This window comes from Brachyistius frenatus, unplaced genomic scaffold (genome assembly GCF_029030835.1).
Source record: "Brachyistius frenatus isolate BFR_SWC_R1_liver_20210118 unplaced genomic scaffold, ASM2903083v1 Contig_13, whole genome shotgun sequence".
In the NCBI taxonomy this organism is placed as follows: domain Eukaryota; kingdom Metazoa; phylum Chordata; class Actinopteri; family Embiotocidae; genus Brachyistius; species Brachyistius frenatus.
In genome coordinates, this window is record NW_027210612.1 from 4,458,242 (window position 1) to 4,479,162 (window position 20,921).

At 42.1% G+C, this 20,921-nt stretch overlaps 1 protein-coding gene across 1 annotated transcript in view; it reads right to left on the reverse strand.

Moving 5' to 3' along the window:
* Positions 1-652: 652 nt before the first annotated feature.
* The window catches only part of LOC138617687 (protein bicaudal C homolog 1-like), a 55,177-nt gene continuing 34,908 nt past the window's right edge, over positions 653-20,921 (reverse strand). The window contains exons 7-21 of the mRNA XM_069692881.1: positions 18,630-18,812; positions 16,243-16,494; positions 14,520-14,651; positions 11,091-11,295; positions 8,779-8,922; positions 8,309-8,481; positions 7,959-8,100; positions 6,329-6,482; positions 5,643-5,802; positions 5,514-5,553; positions 5,097-5,251; positions 4,712-4,874; positions 3,954-4,117; positions 3,390-3,489; positions 653-1,960 (exon numbers count right to left, since the gene is read on the reverse strand). Of these exons, the coding sequence (XP_069548982.1) occupies positions 1,833-1,960; positions 3,390-3,489; positions 3,954-4,117; positions 4,712-4,874; positions 5,097-5,251; positions 5,514-5,553; positions 5,643-5,802; positions 6,329-6,482; positions 7,959-8,100; positions 8,309-8,481; positions 8,779-8,922; positions 11,091-11,295; positions 14,520-14,651; positions 16,243-16,494; positions 18,630-18,812 (2,295 nt within the window). The 3' untranslated portion in view covers positions 653-1,832. The remainder of the gene's footprint in view (positions 1,961-3,389; positions 3,490-3,953; positions 4,118-4,711; positions 4,875-5,096; positions 5,252-5,513; positions 5,554-5,642; positions 5,803-6,328; positions 6,483-7,958; positions 8,101-8,308; positions 8,482-8,778; positions 8,923-11,090; positions 11,296-14,519; positions 14,652-16,242; positions 16,495-18,629; positions 18,813-20,921) is intronic.

Consider the following 20,921-nt stretch of genomic DNA (forward strand, 5'->3'; position numbering starts at 1 on the left):
GCAAATATAAACACAAAAAATAAAAAATAAAAACTTTACAGCACAGCACTTGAAAAATGCTCAGGACATCGACTGGTCGATCGGCTTGTCATCTAAATCCTCAGATATATTTTAAGAACATCACACAAAAAACAAGTTATCCAAAGTTAATGAACTGCTGGAAAAGGATTTTTTTTCCTTTTCAAAACACATGACTGAACATAATTCAGGAGCGCAGAACAAACACAAGCACTGACGATAAACACTGCGGCTGCATGCATAATCTCGTTACTTTATTAAACATTGCTTACCCAGGTTTTTGGGGTATTAGATTGCATGACTGATTCCAGATTTGTATTTGCTTTCATCTCAAATCTCAGTCCTTCTGGTGACTTTGGTTCCTTTTTTTTTGTGTCTCATGAAACGCTCACATGAAACCAACTTGGCTGTGAATATACTGGTTCTTTGTGTGTTGCACCGCCTATCTGGAAAGTAAGTTCACACCAAAATATTAGTGTTCTTGATGAAATATCTCCCTGCTGAAAAACTGGTTATGTACATTGGCACTTTTTGCTACAAAGGCACGGCCTTGCTCTGGTATGAGGTCTTTCCTCGGTCTGGATGTAACAGCCGGTGAAAAAGAAAGACCAAAAAAAAAAATGGCCCATAGCATCTCATGCAAGAGTGTATTTGGAGATGGATGGGGGGAGGGGGGGGCACGAGGAGGCCATCACTGACAAATAACAGATGAGACCAAACACTGTGTACTATAAACAAAAGAAGGAAAACCACAGAGAGATGCCTGTTGACACAATCAGAGAGAGGCTTATGAAGCTTAGCCTAACCTGCTGCTGTCTAATGGCACAGCCATATCATGGATCCACAGATTGAGGGGGGGAAAAAAAAAAAAAAAAAAAAAAAAAGTAAAAGATACTCGTAATCCAATTACAAAATCATAGAAACTCATTCATGAACATAAAAAAATACATATGTAAACTGATTATCGATAAACATTCCACTCATCTGCCTAAAATGGTAATAAAAACTAAACAATAAAATCATAATGCATAATGAGTACAAAATACTTAATTGTTTTGTTATGTCTAGAAATACACAGACAAACAAACTACTGTTGAACATAAACACTGACCGCGGAGGAATGTCCACCAATCGAAACACTGAAGGCAGCCAAAGGTCAAAGGCCACACCGATACTTTCCTTTGGTATACGTGTTAAAGTTGATCAAGTCACCACATAGGTGTGAGGATCTATTTTGCACTTCATTTGGTGGCGCCCTAATCTCACTGGCTAAGTGCTTACTTTTGGTTTGGTACAAAATGCATCTGTGCTTTTAGTCAATAAACAATGCATAGTTACTATTATTTCAATCTAAGGAATAAGGCTCTCACAGGCAAAAATCTAGTATTATTAAAGTGCATGTCACTGATACCGTAGCATAATACGAATGCAGGTAGTATCAATGTGTAAATTGATTGTACTAATCATTCTGCCTGTTCCCTTGAACACAAAGTGGACAGAAATACTGGACAAGTACCCTTCTTCAGAACCTTAACACCGCCCTTCATATATAAATGCTCCACACAGACTCAATGGCTCTATAAGGAGTAAACACTGAACCTCACGGATCTGAGAAATCCCTTTTTTATCTTATCTCCGGTAAAACTATGGCTTTTATTTTTATACTATATGGCAATGCAACATTGTGAACAGTCTTAATTCAGCTGGAGCTGAACAAGGGTAAACAATCGCTGAAAGCTGGGCACCACTGAAAGGCACTGGAGGCTGTTCTCCTTCATGGACGGTTCTGGGATGGCCCGCAGATCTGTAGGTGCCTACCATCGCCCGCTGACGCTGGCCATGTCAGCGTGAAACTGCCGGGTCAGGCGGCCGCTGGCTCCCCCTTCCAGGAAGGAGGACCTGATGGGTGGCTCGAATAGCTTCCTCCGGTTCTTATTCAGTTCTGTGAAAAACAACCAAAGCGGCACAAAACATCAGCAGTAGCAAAGGTGATGCAAACATGGTTTTTTATTGTGGGTTAGCTTCTCCGAGTGTTGCGACAGGAATTGTTGCAAAGCAAAGTAAAGAAATACATACAACTGAGGGGAATGTTAACCTTTCTCTTGAACCTCCACTGATCAGCAGTGACAAGAAAATTGGATTGAAATCACTACAGAATTGTTCAGATCAACAAAAGCCTTTTTTGCGTCCATCTGGTCTTACACAGCAGTTTGGACAAACTGCTTTCATAAAAAAGCCAGAGGAACACCCTGGCATCTCGGAGTTAGTCATACGATAGCCGTGCTGTGTCGCTGCCAGCATAAACCTTCAGTTTGATTACTGGAGACAGGCAACTCGCTGCAGCAGCTCTTTTTACTGGCACACCAGCAGGAAGTTAAAAGCTGGATTGCCTTGACTGGTATTCTATCTCTTTATGAGAAGTAAAAATACAGAAAAGGCACAAAGAGTCCGACAGAGCCGTGCAGATTCCTCTTTTGAAGCCCCAGCGGAGATGAAGTTGACCTGGCAACAGGCAGCAAAACCAACTCTGGCCTCAGATCACTGCTCGCCCTTAATAATCGTCGCATTCGCCTCGTCGCTTCCCCTATCTGCTCTCACCGTCAACCCTGGTTCTGGTCTGAGGTTTCTGAGCTAAACATTTACAGAATACCCACGACAGGAAGCTTATGATCCCAACACGGGCTTGATTAGCTTACGCAGCCACACAACTCGCAGCCATTACGATGTCCAAGAAATGATGTCAGTAATGAGGTGTGACACCCACCACATTCACATTAAGCGCTACAACAGGGCAGAGTCTGCTTCAGCATGACGGAGGCAGCTGAGACAGCTGCTTCAATATCAACAGACTCATCTGAGAAGAATTTGCCTTAATCCCATTTACTGCTGCTTGTGCAAATAACTGCAACATGTTTTCTCATATCTTTTCAAGATAAATTAGTCATAATACAACTGTCTTGAACTTGTTTACTATAGTCTATCTATAATTAGAGCCACCTATTGAGCTTTCATATCCATTAGTTTGCAGTGGAGATGACCTCTGTCAGGTGGAGCACAGCTGGGTTCTGCTCAGCCTTGTTGCAATGACAGATAAAATAAGAAACATTAATAAAACACAAAAGCCAATTTGAGCGTACATGCCTTCAGCAAGAGTGAGCTGGCAGGACGAGCCTGCAGCTGGGATCCAGGATTATCAGCACAGAAAAGAACCAACTTGGGAGAGAGGTAATTGCCTGTGGGGATCTGTACTATATCTGTCCTTATGTTAGTGTTTTTTTTTTTGTCAGTTTTATTTTTCCTGGACAGCTGATAGCACAGAATGACAATGAAATACAAAATGCAACACAAGTAAACTCTTTTCACTTCTGTACCCGAGATGGCAAGCAGCATTTTCCTGCGGGCACCAAATGTGGTGATTCCCAGTTCCTTCAGGTCCTGGTCCGTTAGAGTCAGGAATGTCTGGAGGTCAATCTGGAAGCAGTTACAAGTCAATTTAACACGGCTATTAACACAATACAGAAACCCCTACTTGTATACAGACCTTCAACCATAAATGTCATGACTAAAAACAAAATCAGCCTTCTCACAATTGCTGTCCATGGCTAAAAATTCTATGATGGAACCTTATTCTAATTAAACATTCAGATAAACATACCGTACACATTATGTTCATTGGGAATTTGACATGTACTTACATTTACATTACATTCCTCACATTTCTTCTACATCATACTATTAAAATCTTTTGTTACATATGAAATATGGAGATTAAATCTTAAAAGTCACTGAAATGCAAGTAATTGAATTGAGTAAATTTAAGAATTTGAGAAACAAAGTACTTTCTTTTTTCCCTTTTGCAACTTGTGTCCTTCATTAGCTCCACAGTCCATCAGTGAAAATGATAGACCTATAACTGGGACGACAGTCGGTACTACCTCTTGTTGCTGGAAGACGTCCGTGTACTTCCCCAAGCCCAGCTTGCTGAAGAGCTCAGGCAGGTCCGTGCCTTTCAGAGACGAGTTCAGGCTGCAGCCGTTGCTGCCGGTTACCGAGGAGATGGAGTCCATGTAGTTGCTGCTGCTGAGGTAATGCTCTGCTGCTGCCCGACATAGGAGAAAAGCAAAAAACAAATGATGACGATAATAAGTAAACAAGAAGCAACAATCATTCATTAACATCCGAGTTACACAGATGTAAAGTCATGCAAGTAAACGATATCCAAGTCAAAGTGACCACACAATTGTAATTAGTCAAATGGAGAAGTATGGAAGTCAGAGGACAGAACATGATGTGTTTCAAATTAAGATGAGACCATCTAAGGTCCTGTTTAATAGACAAGCTAGATTGGTATAACAGGCAAGATTATTGGAAGTTAGCTGAAGTGCCACCACTGAACCAATATTTAATAAGTGATTACATTGAACAACAAAATACACACAGGCGTGCACAGACTGAAACTGAGTGTGGAGATAAGAGAGCTCACAAAGACATTTAAAACAACTTAATTTGGTGTTCTCTGGAGTATATATTTCATCTGTTCTCTAATTTGTGTCTTTATTACAGCGTGTTACATTTTTCAACTCATTAAGCACAAAAGGAAATTAAAATGTGACCTTTTCATCTCAATTAAGTCCTTCAATCAACACCAAAAAGTGCTCGAAGCATAGATTCTACAAAAATAGTCTTTACTGACCAGATTTGTTCTGCTTCCTCTTTGGGCTGCTGACGGCGGAGGGGAACTCTGCGTGGCTCGGCAGCCCATTACCGGTGCCGTTCCTCTCTCTCCAGTTGTCAGAGTCACTACCGTTCCCAATACCTTCCCGGCTGCTGGATCGAGACAAGGACAGCGGGGAACCCTGAGAGAGAACATAAAGAGAGAAAATTCTAAACATTTCACAGGCGGAGTCTGAGTTATTGTACTGCATCTCAATATATTGTGCAAAAATCACTCTATTGTACACGGAAAGAGAAATGAACTCTTCCGTAATATACACATGGTCATAGAAAATGGCAAAGACGGTGAACTTATTCATTTGGGATGACGATGACATCAAACACTGAGAGTTTGGATGTCTGACCTCGTATGTTGTGCTCATGCTGGGTTTGTATGAGACGTGATTGGCTCTTCGCAGCTCCTTAATGGTCTCAGCTGGCATCGACTTTGAGAAGCCCAGACCGCTCCAAGTGTTGGTTGGGGTCCGCACCTCAGTCACCACCGGCTTCTTTAACATAGCTGTTTGAATGCAGACATGCAGTGATGCAAAACTATACAGAGATAATGCCAAACAATATATCTTGTACAGGGATTTAAAGATTTAAAGTTAGATAAAGAAGCTCTGTTTCAGAGATCCTTTTTCAGGGGACACATAACTGTTGGTGAATTACTGGCAGTTGTGACCTTTAGAGTCTGTCATCACACAAAGCTAAATTATGGGCTACATGCCGGCACTGCTGGTGATATTGCAGTACTTGATGACACACAAATGTCACCTTACCTTTGGTTGCCAGAAGCTTTTTTTGTTCGTAGTCAAACGCCTGAAAAAACAGCAGACAGTTTACTTTACTTCTACATCTGAGCCAAACTGTGAATTTTGTGTGTGTTGGATGTGTCTGAGTGTGTGTACCTGCATGTTGGCAAAGGACGCTTGCGGTGCCAGTCTGATTCTCTCCCTCTCGTTCTGCTGTGCTGCCCTTTCGGCCGCCCGCTCGCTGCCTGGCGCCCTCTTGTCTGCCACAGGGCTGTCTGACGAGCTGGACTCGGCGTCCGAGAGGAGGCAGTCAGAGCTGTTGCAATAAAACAGAAATATAGTATTGTGAGTGAATGAATTGAGATTAAATATGTAGAAAAAGCAGGGAACCCCACGGCTTTGCATAACCTGTTCTCAATCTGCTCTTTCGCTCACATTATCGCTCGGGCTGTTAATGTTCCAGGATCGTCACATTTACGTGGGTACAAGATCTTATTATGAAGATACAGTTGGCTATTCCACTAACAATGTTGTCCAGGGTGAGCGTGTGTAACACAGTCCATATGGCAGCCAATACTAAAACTCCTAAATCTCCAGATGAGGCCAAATAACCATCTGTTGCTTTATGTATCATTATCCAGTTTTGTGCTTCTTAAAAATCTCTGCACTTGAGATTCATTCTGCTAGATGCAATTTCCTCCCAGCGTTTCTTAGGCTATACTTCTTTAGTCTATAAAAGGATTATTACAGGACTGCCAAACAGCAGGAGCTGTTGATGATTTTCAAAGGGGTGCTAAACAGTAACAGCAGAAGCTGTAAATGATTTTTGGATTCAGACGTACTGTAGATGGGAGTTCTTGGTGCCCTGCAGGAGCTCCACAGCCTGTCGTTTCCCTGATGACGTCTTACATGAAGCCAGCATCTGTTTCAGCTCACTCCCGTTAGCTGAGTGAGAGGGGCTTCTGGGCATGCCCACTTCTACAAATGTGTCAGAGCCTGAAGGAAACAAACACAAACGTTTTTTTGGGATTAATTTCTGCCTTCTGTACAGAAAATACACAGAAATCTGACAAGCACAGCTGAAATATTTAAAGATTTCATCTTGTTTTTTTCTATTTTAGCCGTACACCGTCTGTTCTCAGCAGTGAGTGGGTCAGTCAGTGTGAATGAGTATGTGTAGCTTGCGGGCATATGTCCTGCATGTGTGCATGCATTAAAGTGTGACAAGTCTCATTTGGATCCTGGATTAATTAAAACCATAGCAGCTGTGATTATAGTGCTTTTCATCTGCTACTCTACTTTGAGCCCAATAAGCTGTGTAACAGGACGTGCGAGTGTGTGCACGTGTATAATCAAGAGTATCTGAATATACATGGGGAGCGTAAAATAATATGATGTCAGTCAACCTAATGAAGCTCCCCGGGGTTTAATGTTTGAACAATTCCCCTGGACTCCCTTATTCCACAACGCAGAGCTGAGCCGGACTGGGCGAGCCAGTCCAAACACATCCTGCGACACAGGAGGAGGTAAGGGAGGGAGAGGAACACTTACCAGGACGCACCGCACTGAGGGAGGACCGGCTCAGAAAACAGCGGGGAAAAACGAGACGCGTGAGAGTGAAGGTTTGAGGGGAAAACCGCGAGTGTAAGACACAGAGGAAATGAGGGCCTTTCTGAGCAGCTAAGAGACCAGCAGTTAATCTGTCTCCGTTCCAATAAATGTAGTCGGAGGGAGCATGAGGTTAGGAGGACAGTATAGAGAAACAGAAAGACGTTCACTCAAGGCATTTTCCTCTATGTGGGTTTAAGGGTTACATAAATCTCGAGTGGAAAAGCTTAAATTGGACATTTATGTTAACTCTGCAAGGCTGAGGTCCAGCAAACCTGAAAATGTTAACAGCTCAAAACTTTAGTCCATCCAGGGTTATAAAAACACTTAAATCTTAAGATCATGTTTAATGTAAATGAATCACAAGTACAAACAAGTACCCTTTTAAAATGAACTTCTCAGCAGAGTTGAATATTTTACTTAGAAATAGTTGGAAATTAAATATAAAAGTTAGATATTAAATATGGCAGAAGATGAATGAACCATTCTTAGATAAATCTTGGTGGTCAATTCAAATTGACAAAAATCAAACAGGATAGGATTGATATTTTGGATGGGAGGTGATTATTAGAGCATGTGAACAGATAGATAAGAACATGCATGCAGGTGCTTTTACTAAGCCATGCATTCTTTAGGGATAAATATAATAATAATAATGGGCGGGACTCTGTTGACACGACACTGGTGTACACCCCATACATAGTCATAAATTTGGTAGATGATTACATTTTTTTTTTTTATTGCAGACCCTAGGAGCTATGTGGCTCGGTAAAGTATTACATCTCGTAGCACATCTCTGAAAAAAACAAAACAAAAACAAAAACGTAACAATCCACAACAGGCCAGGGCACATATGTGGAATACCTTCATCTGGGCTGGACTTGCTTGACAGCGGTTCTGACGGATTGTGTCCGCTGGCCTCCTGGACCGAGTCACATGGAGCTGGACTCAAAACGGTTTCCGCGAGGGACGCCGTTGCTAACCTCCCATAAACTGAGCCGGGATGCTGTAGGTGCATGCGCACGCAGGCACGCACGCACACACACACACACACACACACACACACACACACACACACACACACACACACACACACACACACACACACACACACACAGAGCAAAACACGTGAAAATAAAATTACACTTACTAAACAAAGGGCATTGAAAGTGAACTCAAAGTAATGCAGTAAAGAGTATAAAAACGAGACAAACCTTGACATGTCCATTCAGGCTGCAGTCAGGGACCCCGTTGGGCTGCTTGTCTATGGGGGCTAGGCCAGGTGGAGGAGACGGTGTGCTCTGTGTGTAACCCTGCACCCCTGACAACAGGATGCTGCTCAGGGTGGCCTGAGTGGCCGGGTGCAGCATCAGCTGAGATGAGAAACCTGAAACAGAAGAATGTACGATCAGCGGTTTTCAAAACCTGAATGATTCATAAAGGAAATGCTTGTCTGAAGGCTTCCTGTCTGTTTGTGCATCACCATATTTATTCAAAAAAAAATAACTGAAACAATGAAGAGATCCTCAGCTGCACATCAAAGAAAAAGGTAGTCAAACAACTGACTTGAAAAGTTCACCCACAAGTGGCACGTTTTTACCGATGTACTTTAATCTCTCCACAGTGGATTAAAAATACTTCCTTTAAAAGCGACAACAGAAAACAAGCAATACCGTGTACGAACCTTGGGTGCTGGTGAGTGAACTGGGCCAGAGGGAAGGGGAGGGTGCAGGGGTGCTGGGGCTCATGGAGGAGTTCAAGCTGTTCAGAACGGCGTTTGGGGCGGCGGAGTTGGGGAGGGAGTGGGGCGCCGTCGCACCCAGGAAACCTGAGGTTCGCAGAAAGAAACGGGGAGAGAACGGAGACAAATAGATCAGCGGTGGTCCTGTCAAAGCAGAGACATTTTTCAAGCTAATCATACGTTACACTAAGGCCGTCAGAAAATAATCTTGGTCTTCCAGCAATTTAACTGGAATTCCATCAAACTGCCATAAACTCTGCAGTGAACGAGAGGAGGAATTTCTTACATTTCTACAAGGTCATGGATGCAGAAGTACGCATCTAGTGTGTCCTCATACCCAATAAAACCATGTTATTGAGAGCCCCAGCAATGTGATGCTTGGTGTCTTAACTCAAACACAGTGTATGAAAACAGAAAGAAGCAGGTCTGTGGCTTTAACAAGGGGCTAGTTTGGCTCCAGGAATAAGGCCAGGGATTCTTCTGGCAGACTGGCCTGTAATCTGAGGAAGAGAAGCATGTAGCAATTACTAAAGGCCAGGATGTGGCCGTCCACAGCTTCACCCCCGGGCCCCTGGGTTTAAATGAGACAACAAGAAAAAAAAAAAAAAAAAAAAAAAAAGTTTCTACTGTACTGGGACTTCATCGCACATTGGGGGGTTTTTGTGACCATTTTCTAAAATGTGATTTCCTCATCTCATTTTCTGGGGACAAAAGAACAACAGACAAAATATGCAAAACTTTCTGTGCTAGGTGTTTCCAAAATCAAAATCTCGATTCATAAACATAAATACAGACCCAATATTAGTGCTAAGCTACCTCCCTTCAACCTCCAGGGCTGAAAAGTAAAGCCAACGCAGAAGTGCCAAAAACTGCAGTTCCTTAAATGGCCACTTGAGGCTGGCTCCAAAATTGACCCTCGTGTTAAAACGCGCAACTTTACAGTAGAACTAAACAGTTACAGTCTGGTACAAAAAAAACAAATATGTTTGGTCACCATTGCTTATTCAATAACAACCGTATGGGGGTGAATTTATATATAACTGTGTTGAGTACGCATAATTAAGAGCGTAGCTGCTTTAAGTGACGGGTGGGTGCCGATACAGTTGGCAAGCTGCTAAAACGTTTCAGCAACCAGGCTTCATTTGACCTGCCTCAGCTCCATCCACACACCTCTTTGCCCATTTTTGTTACGGCTGATGGCGACGGCCTAAGCCACCCGGAACTGAGCTTCAAAACTATTTTCCAGGAAACCTGTGAGGGATGTCACAGAGGTCTAATCTCCATGACATTTTTATTTGCATTCTATTGCTACCCCACATGTTCTTGATATACCTACAGCTGCAGAAACGGAAAGTAAATGTTTACGTAATATAATGAAGATTTGTTGTGGTTAACGTTTGATAGTTTATATTTAAATTTCTAAGAGAGATAAACTATGGTGGATGTTTTTCCAGCATGTAATTATAACCATGAGCTCCTTCCTGTCAGCTTATCCCTATCTGCCTTTGATACATTACTCATGTCCTCAGTTTTGTTTTTTTAAACAGTCTGAATCCCTAAAACATTATCATACGAATGCAAAAAGCAGGAAACTGGAGCTGAATATTTGTCATTCAAAACGTACTTTTGCTCAATTAAACGTCACTCTTGAAATCAAAAACCTCCGGACATCTGTTCCATGCTGAACTCTGCGCCTCCATGCGAAGGTCAGAGCTGCAGACAAACAACTCCTACGCGACCAGAATCGTTCATCATCCTGTGATTCATCAGCTCATGATTTCCTCAGAAGTGACACAACGAAATTTGTACTGTGGTTATTTTCTGATGGTTGGCTGATCAAATATGTGGGACTCACTTCTTAGCATGACATTCATACAGACATGGTGAGGTTAGTTCAGCAGACAACTCCTACTGTAAAGAACCTGTAGAGATGTCACGACTCACTGGCTGTGATTTATGCGGATGTTGAGGGTATTTGTATCTGATTCAGTCAACCAGGTGAGGGCGGATCGGACTAAGAGATCATTTCAATAGAGGTGATTTTAAGAGAAAATATTGTGGAGGAATAAGTGACTAGTAGAAAAGGAAATGACTTGTACAAATGTATTATTACTCTACAGAGAGATTAAATTATCTCTAATGTATTGGGTGCGGGCAATAAAAAGTAGCATCTTATCTTAATGCACCAATTTATGTTTTCTCCATTACGGAAAATATAAAGAATAAACCTAGCAGAAGTTCGAAGGCGTCATTACCCAGATTACTCAGCCCCAGGCCAGCTGAGGCCAGGATGTCCAGGCCAACGGGGCAAATGAGGGACGGGGATGGACCATTAGTGGCTGGATTCAACACCACGGAGGGTGAGGAAGAAGACACTCCGTTGCTCTCGAGACCCAAGAGGAATTTTCGGGCTTCGTACATGTTGACAGCATTCCTCTCCACGCTTTTGACGATCACAGACTGCGAGAGATGGATAAAGAAGGAATAGGTGATGAGGAACCGAGACACAAAAAAAAACACAGAAGGGATGGAGAAAGACATTTTTAGGGAAATGGGAAGTATGGAAGAGAGCAAAGGAGAGAGGAAAAAGACACGAGAAAAGAGGCAGACGGGGGAAGCAAAAGGAGGAGAGAGGGATAGATATGGTTGGGAATGTTGGCACCAGAGATGGGGAGTGAAAGGGAGGCTGAGGGGGAGACAAACATACATGGGAGGAAGGAAGAGGGAATTAAGGATAGATTAGAAGGATAAACATTGAGGCAGTGTGGGAGAGAGGAGACTTGGGAGCAGTATTTGAGAGAGAGCGTTTCTTAATCAATTGCAAAACATGCCTGACATGAGTGAAGGAAATCTGAGGTAATACTAGATACTCAATGACGATTACGCTAAGAGGCAAAACAAAAAAATCAACAATGAAAGAATCAAAACAAAAGTAATAAGTTTGACTTTTTCCACATCAGCCGAAAACCCTGCCCTTCATAAACATTAAATTAAAATCAATGTGAGCACAAATCATGTTCTAGCTTTTTGGGGTTTTGCCAAAGTTTGAGATTTTGAAAAGTGGTTTCCAATCAAGAGCCCGTTTGAAACACACGCATGCACGCACACATACACGCGCTCCTTTATAGGTCTGCCAAAGAGCCAGCAGCACGGGCTATGGCATGCGTTTGGACGGGCCTTTTGGATTACTGTTGTCACCTCGTTAAAATGTTTAAGTGAAGGCTTCTTAAGAGGATCTGGGCCGGGTCAGTGTTTACACTGGCACCTCCACACCAGTCCCCGAAGGCCTGTCTGGTTTGAGCACGCAGCCCTGGCTCGGGGCGGGACGTGGGCACCTCAAACAGAGTCAGGAGTTGGCCCAGAAGTGAATTACGATTAGGAATATTAAGCGTTGTAGAACTACAGACAATGAGTAATATTAGTTTTGGATGTAAAGCAGGTGAACCACAGTTATTGTAAGGGGTTGCAAGTCACAATATAATGTGAAAATGACCAACATATTTCACTATTACAGGCTATATTTACTCCAAGGCGAATGAGGGTACCTCCAAACTACGACATAATTTACTGAAAATCAAGCCAGTTATTAGTTGGACTATTCCAGGCATAACAAAGAGACGGAGGCTTCCCGTCCAACAGGTAAAACATGCATGGAGAGCTGTGTGGGGAGCAGAGAGCTGACTGTGATTCCCCACTGTGGCAGATGTTGACTGGCCAAAACTAATCTCCGTGTTGGGAGGACTCCCGTTGGTAAATGGTTTCCAGTTTGTCACTTTTAAATTTGTACAGTGATGAAATGTGACATTGAAATAAATTACAGATTGCCCTGTCAGGCTGTGACACTTGATGAAGAGTAATTCTGAAGTGGAACAGTGACTTGTTTGTTTCTTGGTAGTTTTTTTTCTTCTTCTGCCTGACACTTCATTTGAACACATAATCTGTGTGTTTTTGTTGAGTTAGAAAATGTCTCCTTCTAAACTTGAACGTTTACTGGATGTTCATTTTTTTTTTTAGTGGGACTGATTCATTTCATGAATCTTGTTCCATAACGTACGTTGTTAATTCTCATCAGAGACCGTTTGGATTACTGATTCCTCATAAATTAACAACACGGTTAATAACATTCTGCTTAAGTTTTAACATGGTAACGTAATCTAGGATGATGTTTATTCATACATGTTTGCTACTTAACAGAAGCCATTCATGTTCCTTTTTCTGAGAGTTTGTTTTCACAGACTAGCACTTCTCTGTGTGCATGTTTTGATATACTGAGCAACAAACAACAGTCCTAGATTAATGTCCCTGTTCTACAGAGTACAGAAGTTGAACATCGTTTGTTCATTTGTTCCTGTAGGAGCTCTGTTGCGGTCAACACAAACTACTCAGCTCATCTTGTAGAGGTGGAAACCCAAAACCATGTCCTCATATTGCCTCTTCAAAAAAGACATTAAATCTGCCAAGCGATGGTGACACCTCCTATTGGAAAACGCACATGGAGGACCACATCAGATCTGGTTTCTTGTATACATGTGATTTTTAATGCCCATGAAAATGCTTAGTAAGTATGATCCTGGATACACAGTTAAGCCGATTATGAAACCACATTATTAAAGCTCCCCCCTTTTTTTTTTTCTTCTTTCTTTTGTTCTTTTTTGCCTTTATCCAGTTAGTGCAGAGTAGACACAGACAAACTGGGGGGAAAAGGAGCAGGGCAATGACATGCAGTAAAGCGTTAGCAGGATGGAAACCCAAATGGGGACTCACTGCTGATGGCATTTGCGACCATGTGGTATAAAGCCATGCGAACAGTTTGGCGAGGATGCACTTAGGCACAGTTGTGCTTTGGGCTAAATGCTGTTGTCACCATGGTAATGTACTCACAATGAGAATGATATAATGAGTGATCATGCAAACATTTGCTTATTGGCTGCAAATATAAAGAAAGGCTGAGGTTGAGGGAACTTCGGTGAGTGTTTGTTTATTTTCTTGTTTCTATTGAAATAAACATGCAAAATGTTAAAGGGTTCACCCTTGTTAGTAGACGGTGTCCACAATTATGATACACGTGACTTATCAGTAGAATTTGAGTAAAAAAAAAATTTAAGTTTGACTTTCTCAGGGAAAGCTTTATTTCTCTGAATGAAAATGTTGTTCTATTCATGCAACAAATACAATAGATTAAAGCTATTTTAGTTATTAAAGTTATAATTTGGAACAATGTATTTAGTGTTCTTTTCAAAATATTAAAACATGTCGTCATTATTGGTATTTTCTGGTTGCAAAAAACATAACACTACACATTAATAAAACTGTTGATGATATCAAAATGTTTAACTGTGGTGACTGTTTAAAAAAAAAAAAGAAAAAAAAAAGGCATCTGCACGATAATTTTGAACTTGGTGTTGAGTGCGTCCTCGGGGAAATATAAAAGCTTGAACCATATTTAAATCTACTTTCTGGATTATTGCCATAAAACCACAGATTTGAACCTAATTGTGGTGCTAGAGGAAAAGTCAGCAGAGTCATTAAAGCCATTAGGGCTCATGCACAAGCCATCATAACTGTCTGTGCAAACATTTATGACGACGCATTAGACAGTTGTTGATGTACTTCAGTCTGGAGATTGCCATCCCTAAAGCCCTACAACCCCCTGTGCTGTGTGAGTGTAAGGCCTGTTGCCGTACCTTGCTGGGCTGTTTTGGCTTTGGTTTGATACTGATGAAGACGTCCAGCTGCTCCATCAGTGCTGTGATGCACTGGGGCTCCACCTCGATGTCCTCTTTAATGTCAAACATTAATACCAGAGGCAAACACCCCTGAGGAGCAAAATCAAAATCACATTAAATCTTCAACAAACTCTTGTTTTCTTTGGTCAGCTATAGATGAGTATCTTTCAAAACCTCACTGGCATACTGAAACATATGTTTTCTTACATTATAGTACATTTCTCATAACAGTAGTAAATTTTCTTTTATACTACACTTTGTAGACCAACAAGTTCACCATACCAATAAATACAAGATTCACTGCTGGATTCGTCCCACACAGAGTTTGGGAAATTCCGCCAAGAGCAATCTGTTTTGCATGATCACCACCGCAAGCACCACAGACATCTATATTTTGGGCTGAGAGCTGGACAGCGCTCCTATTGTGAGTGGGTGTAATTAGCAGCAGAGTATAGAGCCAGGCTGGCTCTGACAGGGCCTGAGATTGGGGCTGTAATCTACAGTCTGGCTGAAAGCAGCCAAATCACACAGTACACTACTTGCGGGCAGGACTCCTCTCCCCCTCCTGTCCGTCCACTCGCTGCTTCCACTTACGGAGCGACTCACCTACTCCTCTTTATGTCTTTTTTCGCTTTCTCAGAATCCTCTCCCATCCCCTGCTTTCTATGCTTCTCATTTCTTCTCCAACTCTTCCCTCATAAATCAAATGTTTTTTTACTCGCCCACAAAGTGAGACAGTAAAGAGGCTTCGTCTTGTGTGTCCTCTCTCCAGACCAAGAGAAAGTCACGTTTAGTCACTGAATCAGCTTTGGCATTTGCTAAATGTCTTTGGGGCCAACTGGGAGACCGCAGACAAAGGGAAGGCAGCTCTGGCAGAATTACTGCCCCACATTATGGATCTCCAAACAGAGAGCCAGCGCTGTTTACAGCCGAGATCTCTCATACACACCAGCTCAGCAGAAGCTTCGAGCCAACAGTAATTAAACAGCCATTATTTTTACACATTTTTGAAACAGACTTCTGATTGTATTCCAAAGTCATTTCGATAAGGGTGACCTCAGTGGTCGGGGGCAACAAGACAAGAATGACCGCTGAGCATTTTTAACCAAATGTAATTTAAATATGAGGTGCTACCCTTGGTCCAAAATACTTATGCTAACATCTCTGAATAACAGACGGGGTTTGAACTCCAATCTACTGCCCACGCAGGCCAAACCCTTATAATTAACACCAATAAGAATAATATGTATACGGACAGGGCGTCAAGAACTAAAGCCAAACTAATGCACGTGTGTGGGTCCAATTCATATGCAGGTATTTGGTAGTTGTAAATCGTGCAGCCTAACCTTGAGTCCAGATTCTTATTTATCTGACATGGACATTTCAGCAGTGTAAGCGGAGCCAAACAAATCTCTCCCAAGGCTATTCAAAACCCCCAAGGCAATCATGGTTTTCTTCTGAAGCCCCATTCTAAAACCCGTGTATCATTCATATATACCATAATGATGTTAATGAAACAGTGACACCCATTATAGCTACCGCACATTATGTGGAATCTGTATATGTAAGGAATATATTGCCAGTGCCCTTTTTTAACCACACAAACAAACTAAAACACGTTAAAGTAATTATTTTCAACCATTTGATATCAATAAACCAAACACACAGAGAAGGTACGCACCATGAGGTACTGCCGTGCCAGGCACACAGATTCGATGGTGCCCTGAATGTAGACTGTGGATTTCTTCTGAGGGCTGTTGGGGTCGGGGAAGTGGATCTGGGCTCCCGTCCTCTGGGTGATGTGCTTGATGTTGCTGCCATTGCGTCCCTTCATGAAGAGGTGGTGCTGTGGTGCGATGTCCAGGTGGGTGGTGACTGAGATGGTGCTCGCAAGGCTGCCAGCCAGGTGGTCCAACAACAGAGCTGTACCTCTCTGGGAAAACATCAATGACAAAGTTGATATTATATGAGTATTTCAATAAAAAAATATATAAATATTTTAACAAGACTAGCATGCCCATGTCCACATCAGCATGCTCATAATGATGTTAAGCAGGATTAATACATTTATCATTCAATTTTCAATGGGTGATGGCACTATCTAACTAAAATATTCATGCTGTCAGTGCTTTAGATACTGAATATCTTTTATAATTAGTTAATCTGTGGAGTTATTACAATTTAGTCTATAACAACACGATGTTTTCAAATTGCATATTTTTATTCAACTAACAGTCCAAAACCCACAGATACTTAGAAAAGCCACAAATGTTCATATTTGTGGAGCTGGAACCAGGAACTGTATGGTATTTCTGAATGAAAAATGGAAAATGCTGCAAATCAATCTACCCATTTATTTATTTGTTTTAGCAGTAATGGCAACATCTGTGTTGCACAAGTAGAGGAGTGTAGAATAATGAGAGTAATAAAAAAGAAAAGTTTGCTTGCTAATTGTAGGAGAAAAGGCCAAATGTTTGTAAAAAATAAATTTCACCAACAATCAAACAATGAATATAATAATTTACAGACTTTTCACAAGAATATAAAACAGTACATGGTCATCACAATCATCTTAAAAAATAAAGCTAAAACCACTGTTCAATATTCAGCAACATTCAGACCACATGAAAGAATAACTGATTAATAAGTAGAGCAGTAGAAATATGTTGTTGTTTTGTATGTAAGCAATGGAAACCATTATATTTTCCACTGCATCTGCCGGCCTGTCGAACAGTCTCATACCTCGCTGCCTCTGCGAGACATCACTTGGCCTAGTAAACCAAGTCATTTCCAGTGTGCAACATGAATCCACACACTGTGGCCAGGATAAGACAACAATCCACAGTGGTTTTGGCAATCCTCGGAGGTGTTTCGAGGGTCTCACACCACCACACAACATAGCACACATATTCCTCTGATCCTCGAGCCTTCATCTGGCACGCTTCCCAGCCCTGACTGACCCCTCAGACCTACCACAAAGTCAGGGGCAATGCACATCCACACATTTACTGTACACAGAAGACAATAATGTGCACAAATGCACACTTACCATGCATGTCCAAATAGAAGTGAGCAGGCATATATGAATACATAAATACAGCGAGGCACCTATGCCAAAGGCAGCTGCTGGCAAACTGAAATGGGCTCCATACTGTTAACTGTGGTGGAAAAAAGTAAGTCGGTGGATTTGTTGGCAGAGATTATGAGAAGACTCCATGGCAGGCTTCAGCACGCCACAGATCAGATGCCAGTTGAGGAAATGCATGTGTCTATATATATACACACACTGTACTATACTGTATGATTATAAACATATACAAGCTGCAAAGAGGAAACACAATAAGAAGCTCCAAGACTCGTATAAAATAAAAGTTTGACTCAGAGGAGACTGTTGGACCTGCTGCTACAGTAGTGGGTCAGAGTCTCTCCTTTAGTGGAGGCGTCCAGTTCAAGCGACCAAACATCTCTCAGCACTCTCTTGCCCCTGTGGTGCTGAAAGTAATGAAGTGGTTTATACGAGAAAAGTGAGGAACACTGACAGTGTTGGTGGGCTTTGACGTGCGGCACAGGAAATCTTTTCTTTTCTTTTTGGTCTGTGGATCGCCCTGTAAACCGGCGGAGAATAGCTCTGGTACTTTAACAATAAAATGACTGACAAGGAGAGCACAGGTCACAGGTTTAGTTAGTTATTGAAGCATGTTTTACAGGGCAAACATTGGCTGTTTGGTCTTTCCATAATTTTTCGCCATAAATTAAACAGAAAATTTGACTAAAATGGAAATTATATTGTTATTATTGCACTTGGTGCAGTGACAGGAAATAACTCTGTGATGGAAATAATAGCATCAATATTAAAATGAGACAGAGTCATTTCTAAAAGAAACCAGACATTTTCACTGCTTCCAGGCTGGAAAATGTGAACATCTGCTGGCTTTCTGTATTTCATATGTCAATTTAATGCATTTCAGTTCTGGACTGTTCATCAGAAAAACAAATGACTTAAAGATGTCACCTTGGGATCTGGAAGATTTTAAATGGGCTTTTTTTTTTTCATGAGATCCTGCTCACCTTGACTGCATTGGCGTTATTCTGTGAGCCACGAACAACACCTGTAGCCCGGTAGAGACGTGTCGGGGGCTTGAAGGAGACTGTGAGGTTGTAGGTCTGTGAGATGTGCTGCACGGTGGGGGAGCTGGGGTCAGACTGCATGATGGCCGGAAGCTCGAAAGACAGCACGAGAGGTAGCAGCTCCTGTAATGATGTAGGGGCAGGACGAGGAGAGAGAAGAGCAGAAGGATGGACAGTAAGAGGGTGAAAACCATCATATTTCCATGAACAATGCGGTCACTGAAACGACATTAGGGCGGCTGAAATACTGCAGTTGTGCATAGTTGGATTGTTTGTCATTATGCCGTTACAGCTGCTGCCAGAAAAAACTTGCATAAAACATGTCAAAGCAGATTTTTTTTAACAAAAATGTAACAGACTCAGTGGAGCAACTTGCATCCCAATGTGCTGTCATTCAGACTGATTAAAACCATTTGGGCACAAAGTAAAAACACAGAAGGAAAAGAGCGATTTCTTTACATCCTGTAGACTTATGTGAATGGACACGCAGACATGACCGTCCTTGGTTTAGCAGAAGGTGGCAGAACCCGGCATGTAAACCTGTCAGCTCAAATAAATCCAGCAAAGGTAAATACAATGAGGTAAGCGGTGGCAGCAGTAAGCTAGTCGACCTTTGTTACAGGAAGTCCTGCATTAGTATCACATCATTTCATATTTTAAACTTTAAGGCTACAAAGTTGTTCAGGCTATGGTTTCAAATTTTGCAAAATATCAGTGGTCCATGGCCTGTTCATTCTCATACATTAATTTCAAGTCACTGAATAAAAACCACAGGACCAACAACAGACTTCAGCTCTTGTCATTTGTAACACAGCCGTCACTCAAACAAAATAGATGCTGACAGGAAGGCTTCACTTCATGCACACACGTGCTTATGCATGCATGGGAGAGAAATCACGCAGGCACACACCCATACAGACACACTGAGGGGAAAGTACACACACACACACACACACACACACACACACACACACACACACACACACGCACACACACACACACACACACACACACACACACAGAGTTATCCAAACACTGACTTTTGGGCAGAGCGCCATTATGGTTTTGGCTGCCAGTGAAGGGCAAGCAGCATGAATTGCTCCGACCAAAGAAATGCATCCCTGATCAGTCCCATATGCGCTTAGCCTTACATTTATATCACGTTTCAGCACTCGCTCTCTGAAGGCTCCAGAAATTTAGGTCAGCATAGAGGGAAATGCAAGAGAGGACAAGCAGAGCAGCAGGAGTCAGGCGCTGAATGAAGAATAGGCTGATTTTTATGGTGGAGCTGACTTCAGCGGGTTTTTTTCTTCTAAAAGTCTACCTGGCAAATATGAGTTTCACATGTATTCAATCAGAGAGCCCTTATTTTTCTTAACATAGGGCGAGAGATGAAGACAAATGAAAATATCTTTAAGGTAAAGCCACCGGCCGGCCCTTTTATCACCTGCCTGTCAGCTCCACCTCTCCTAGAAATCCCCCAAGAATCCATCACCTCAACAACTGACTTGTTACAAACGGATCTCCACCCAAGAAGGGCTCAGAAATACAGTCGACCTTTTAAGTCCACCGTAGTATATCTGCCTGCTAAAGGGACATTTCTAATGCTGCTAAGGGAGAAGGCACAACTCACCCACTTCTGGTTGGGGAGGATTGCGGAGGATGTGGTCTGAAGCCCACCCAGAAGACAGTACACTACTAGTAACCTCAGCAGAAGGGGGGAGTGTCAAGGAACTGAGGTCAGATCTCCATCTCATTGCATTGTACAGTGCCTCAATTTCAACACAACTGAAAATTCCCCTCATTTCTCTTCTAAAATGGATTTACAGGAATAGTTTGATATTTTGGCCGATCTACTTTCGTAAGTTAAAAATCCATACCTCTCTCATATTTGTCTGTTCATCATGAAACAAAGTCCAGGAGGCAATGTGCTTCATTTAGCAATGGTTTTACCGGTTATATTACAACTTGTGTTTTTACATTCCCATTTTAAACATCCATCTGTCTATTATCTATACTTGCTTTACCCTCTCCAGGGTCATGGGTGGCTGAGACTCCCAGCTGCCTTTAGGTAAGGTACACCTTGGATGGGTTGCCAGTCCATCACAGAAACCACCGCAGAAAGACAGACAACCATTTACTCTCCGATTTACAACTACAGCCAATTTGGAATCATCAATGAACCTAACCTACAAAAATGATCAATTTTCTCATTTAACTCTCCTGAAGAGA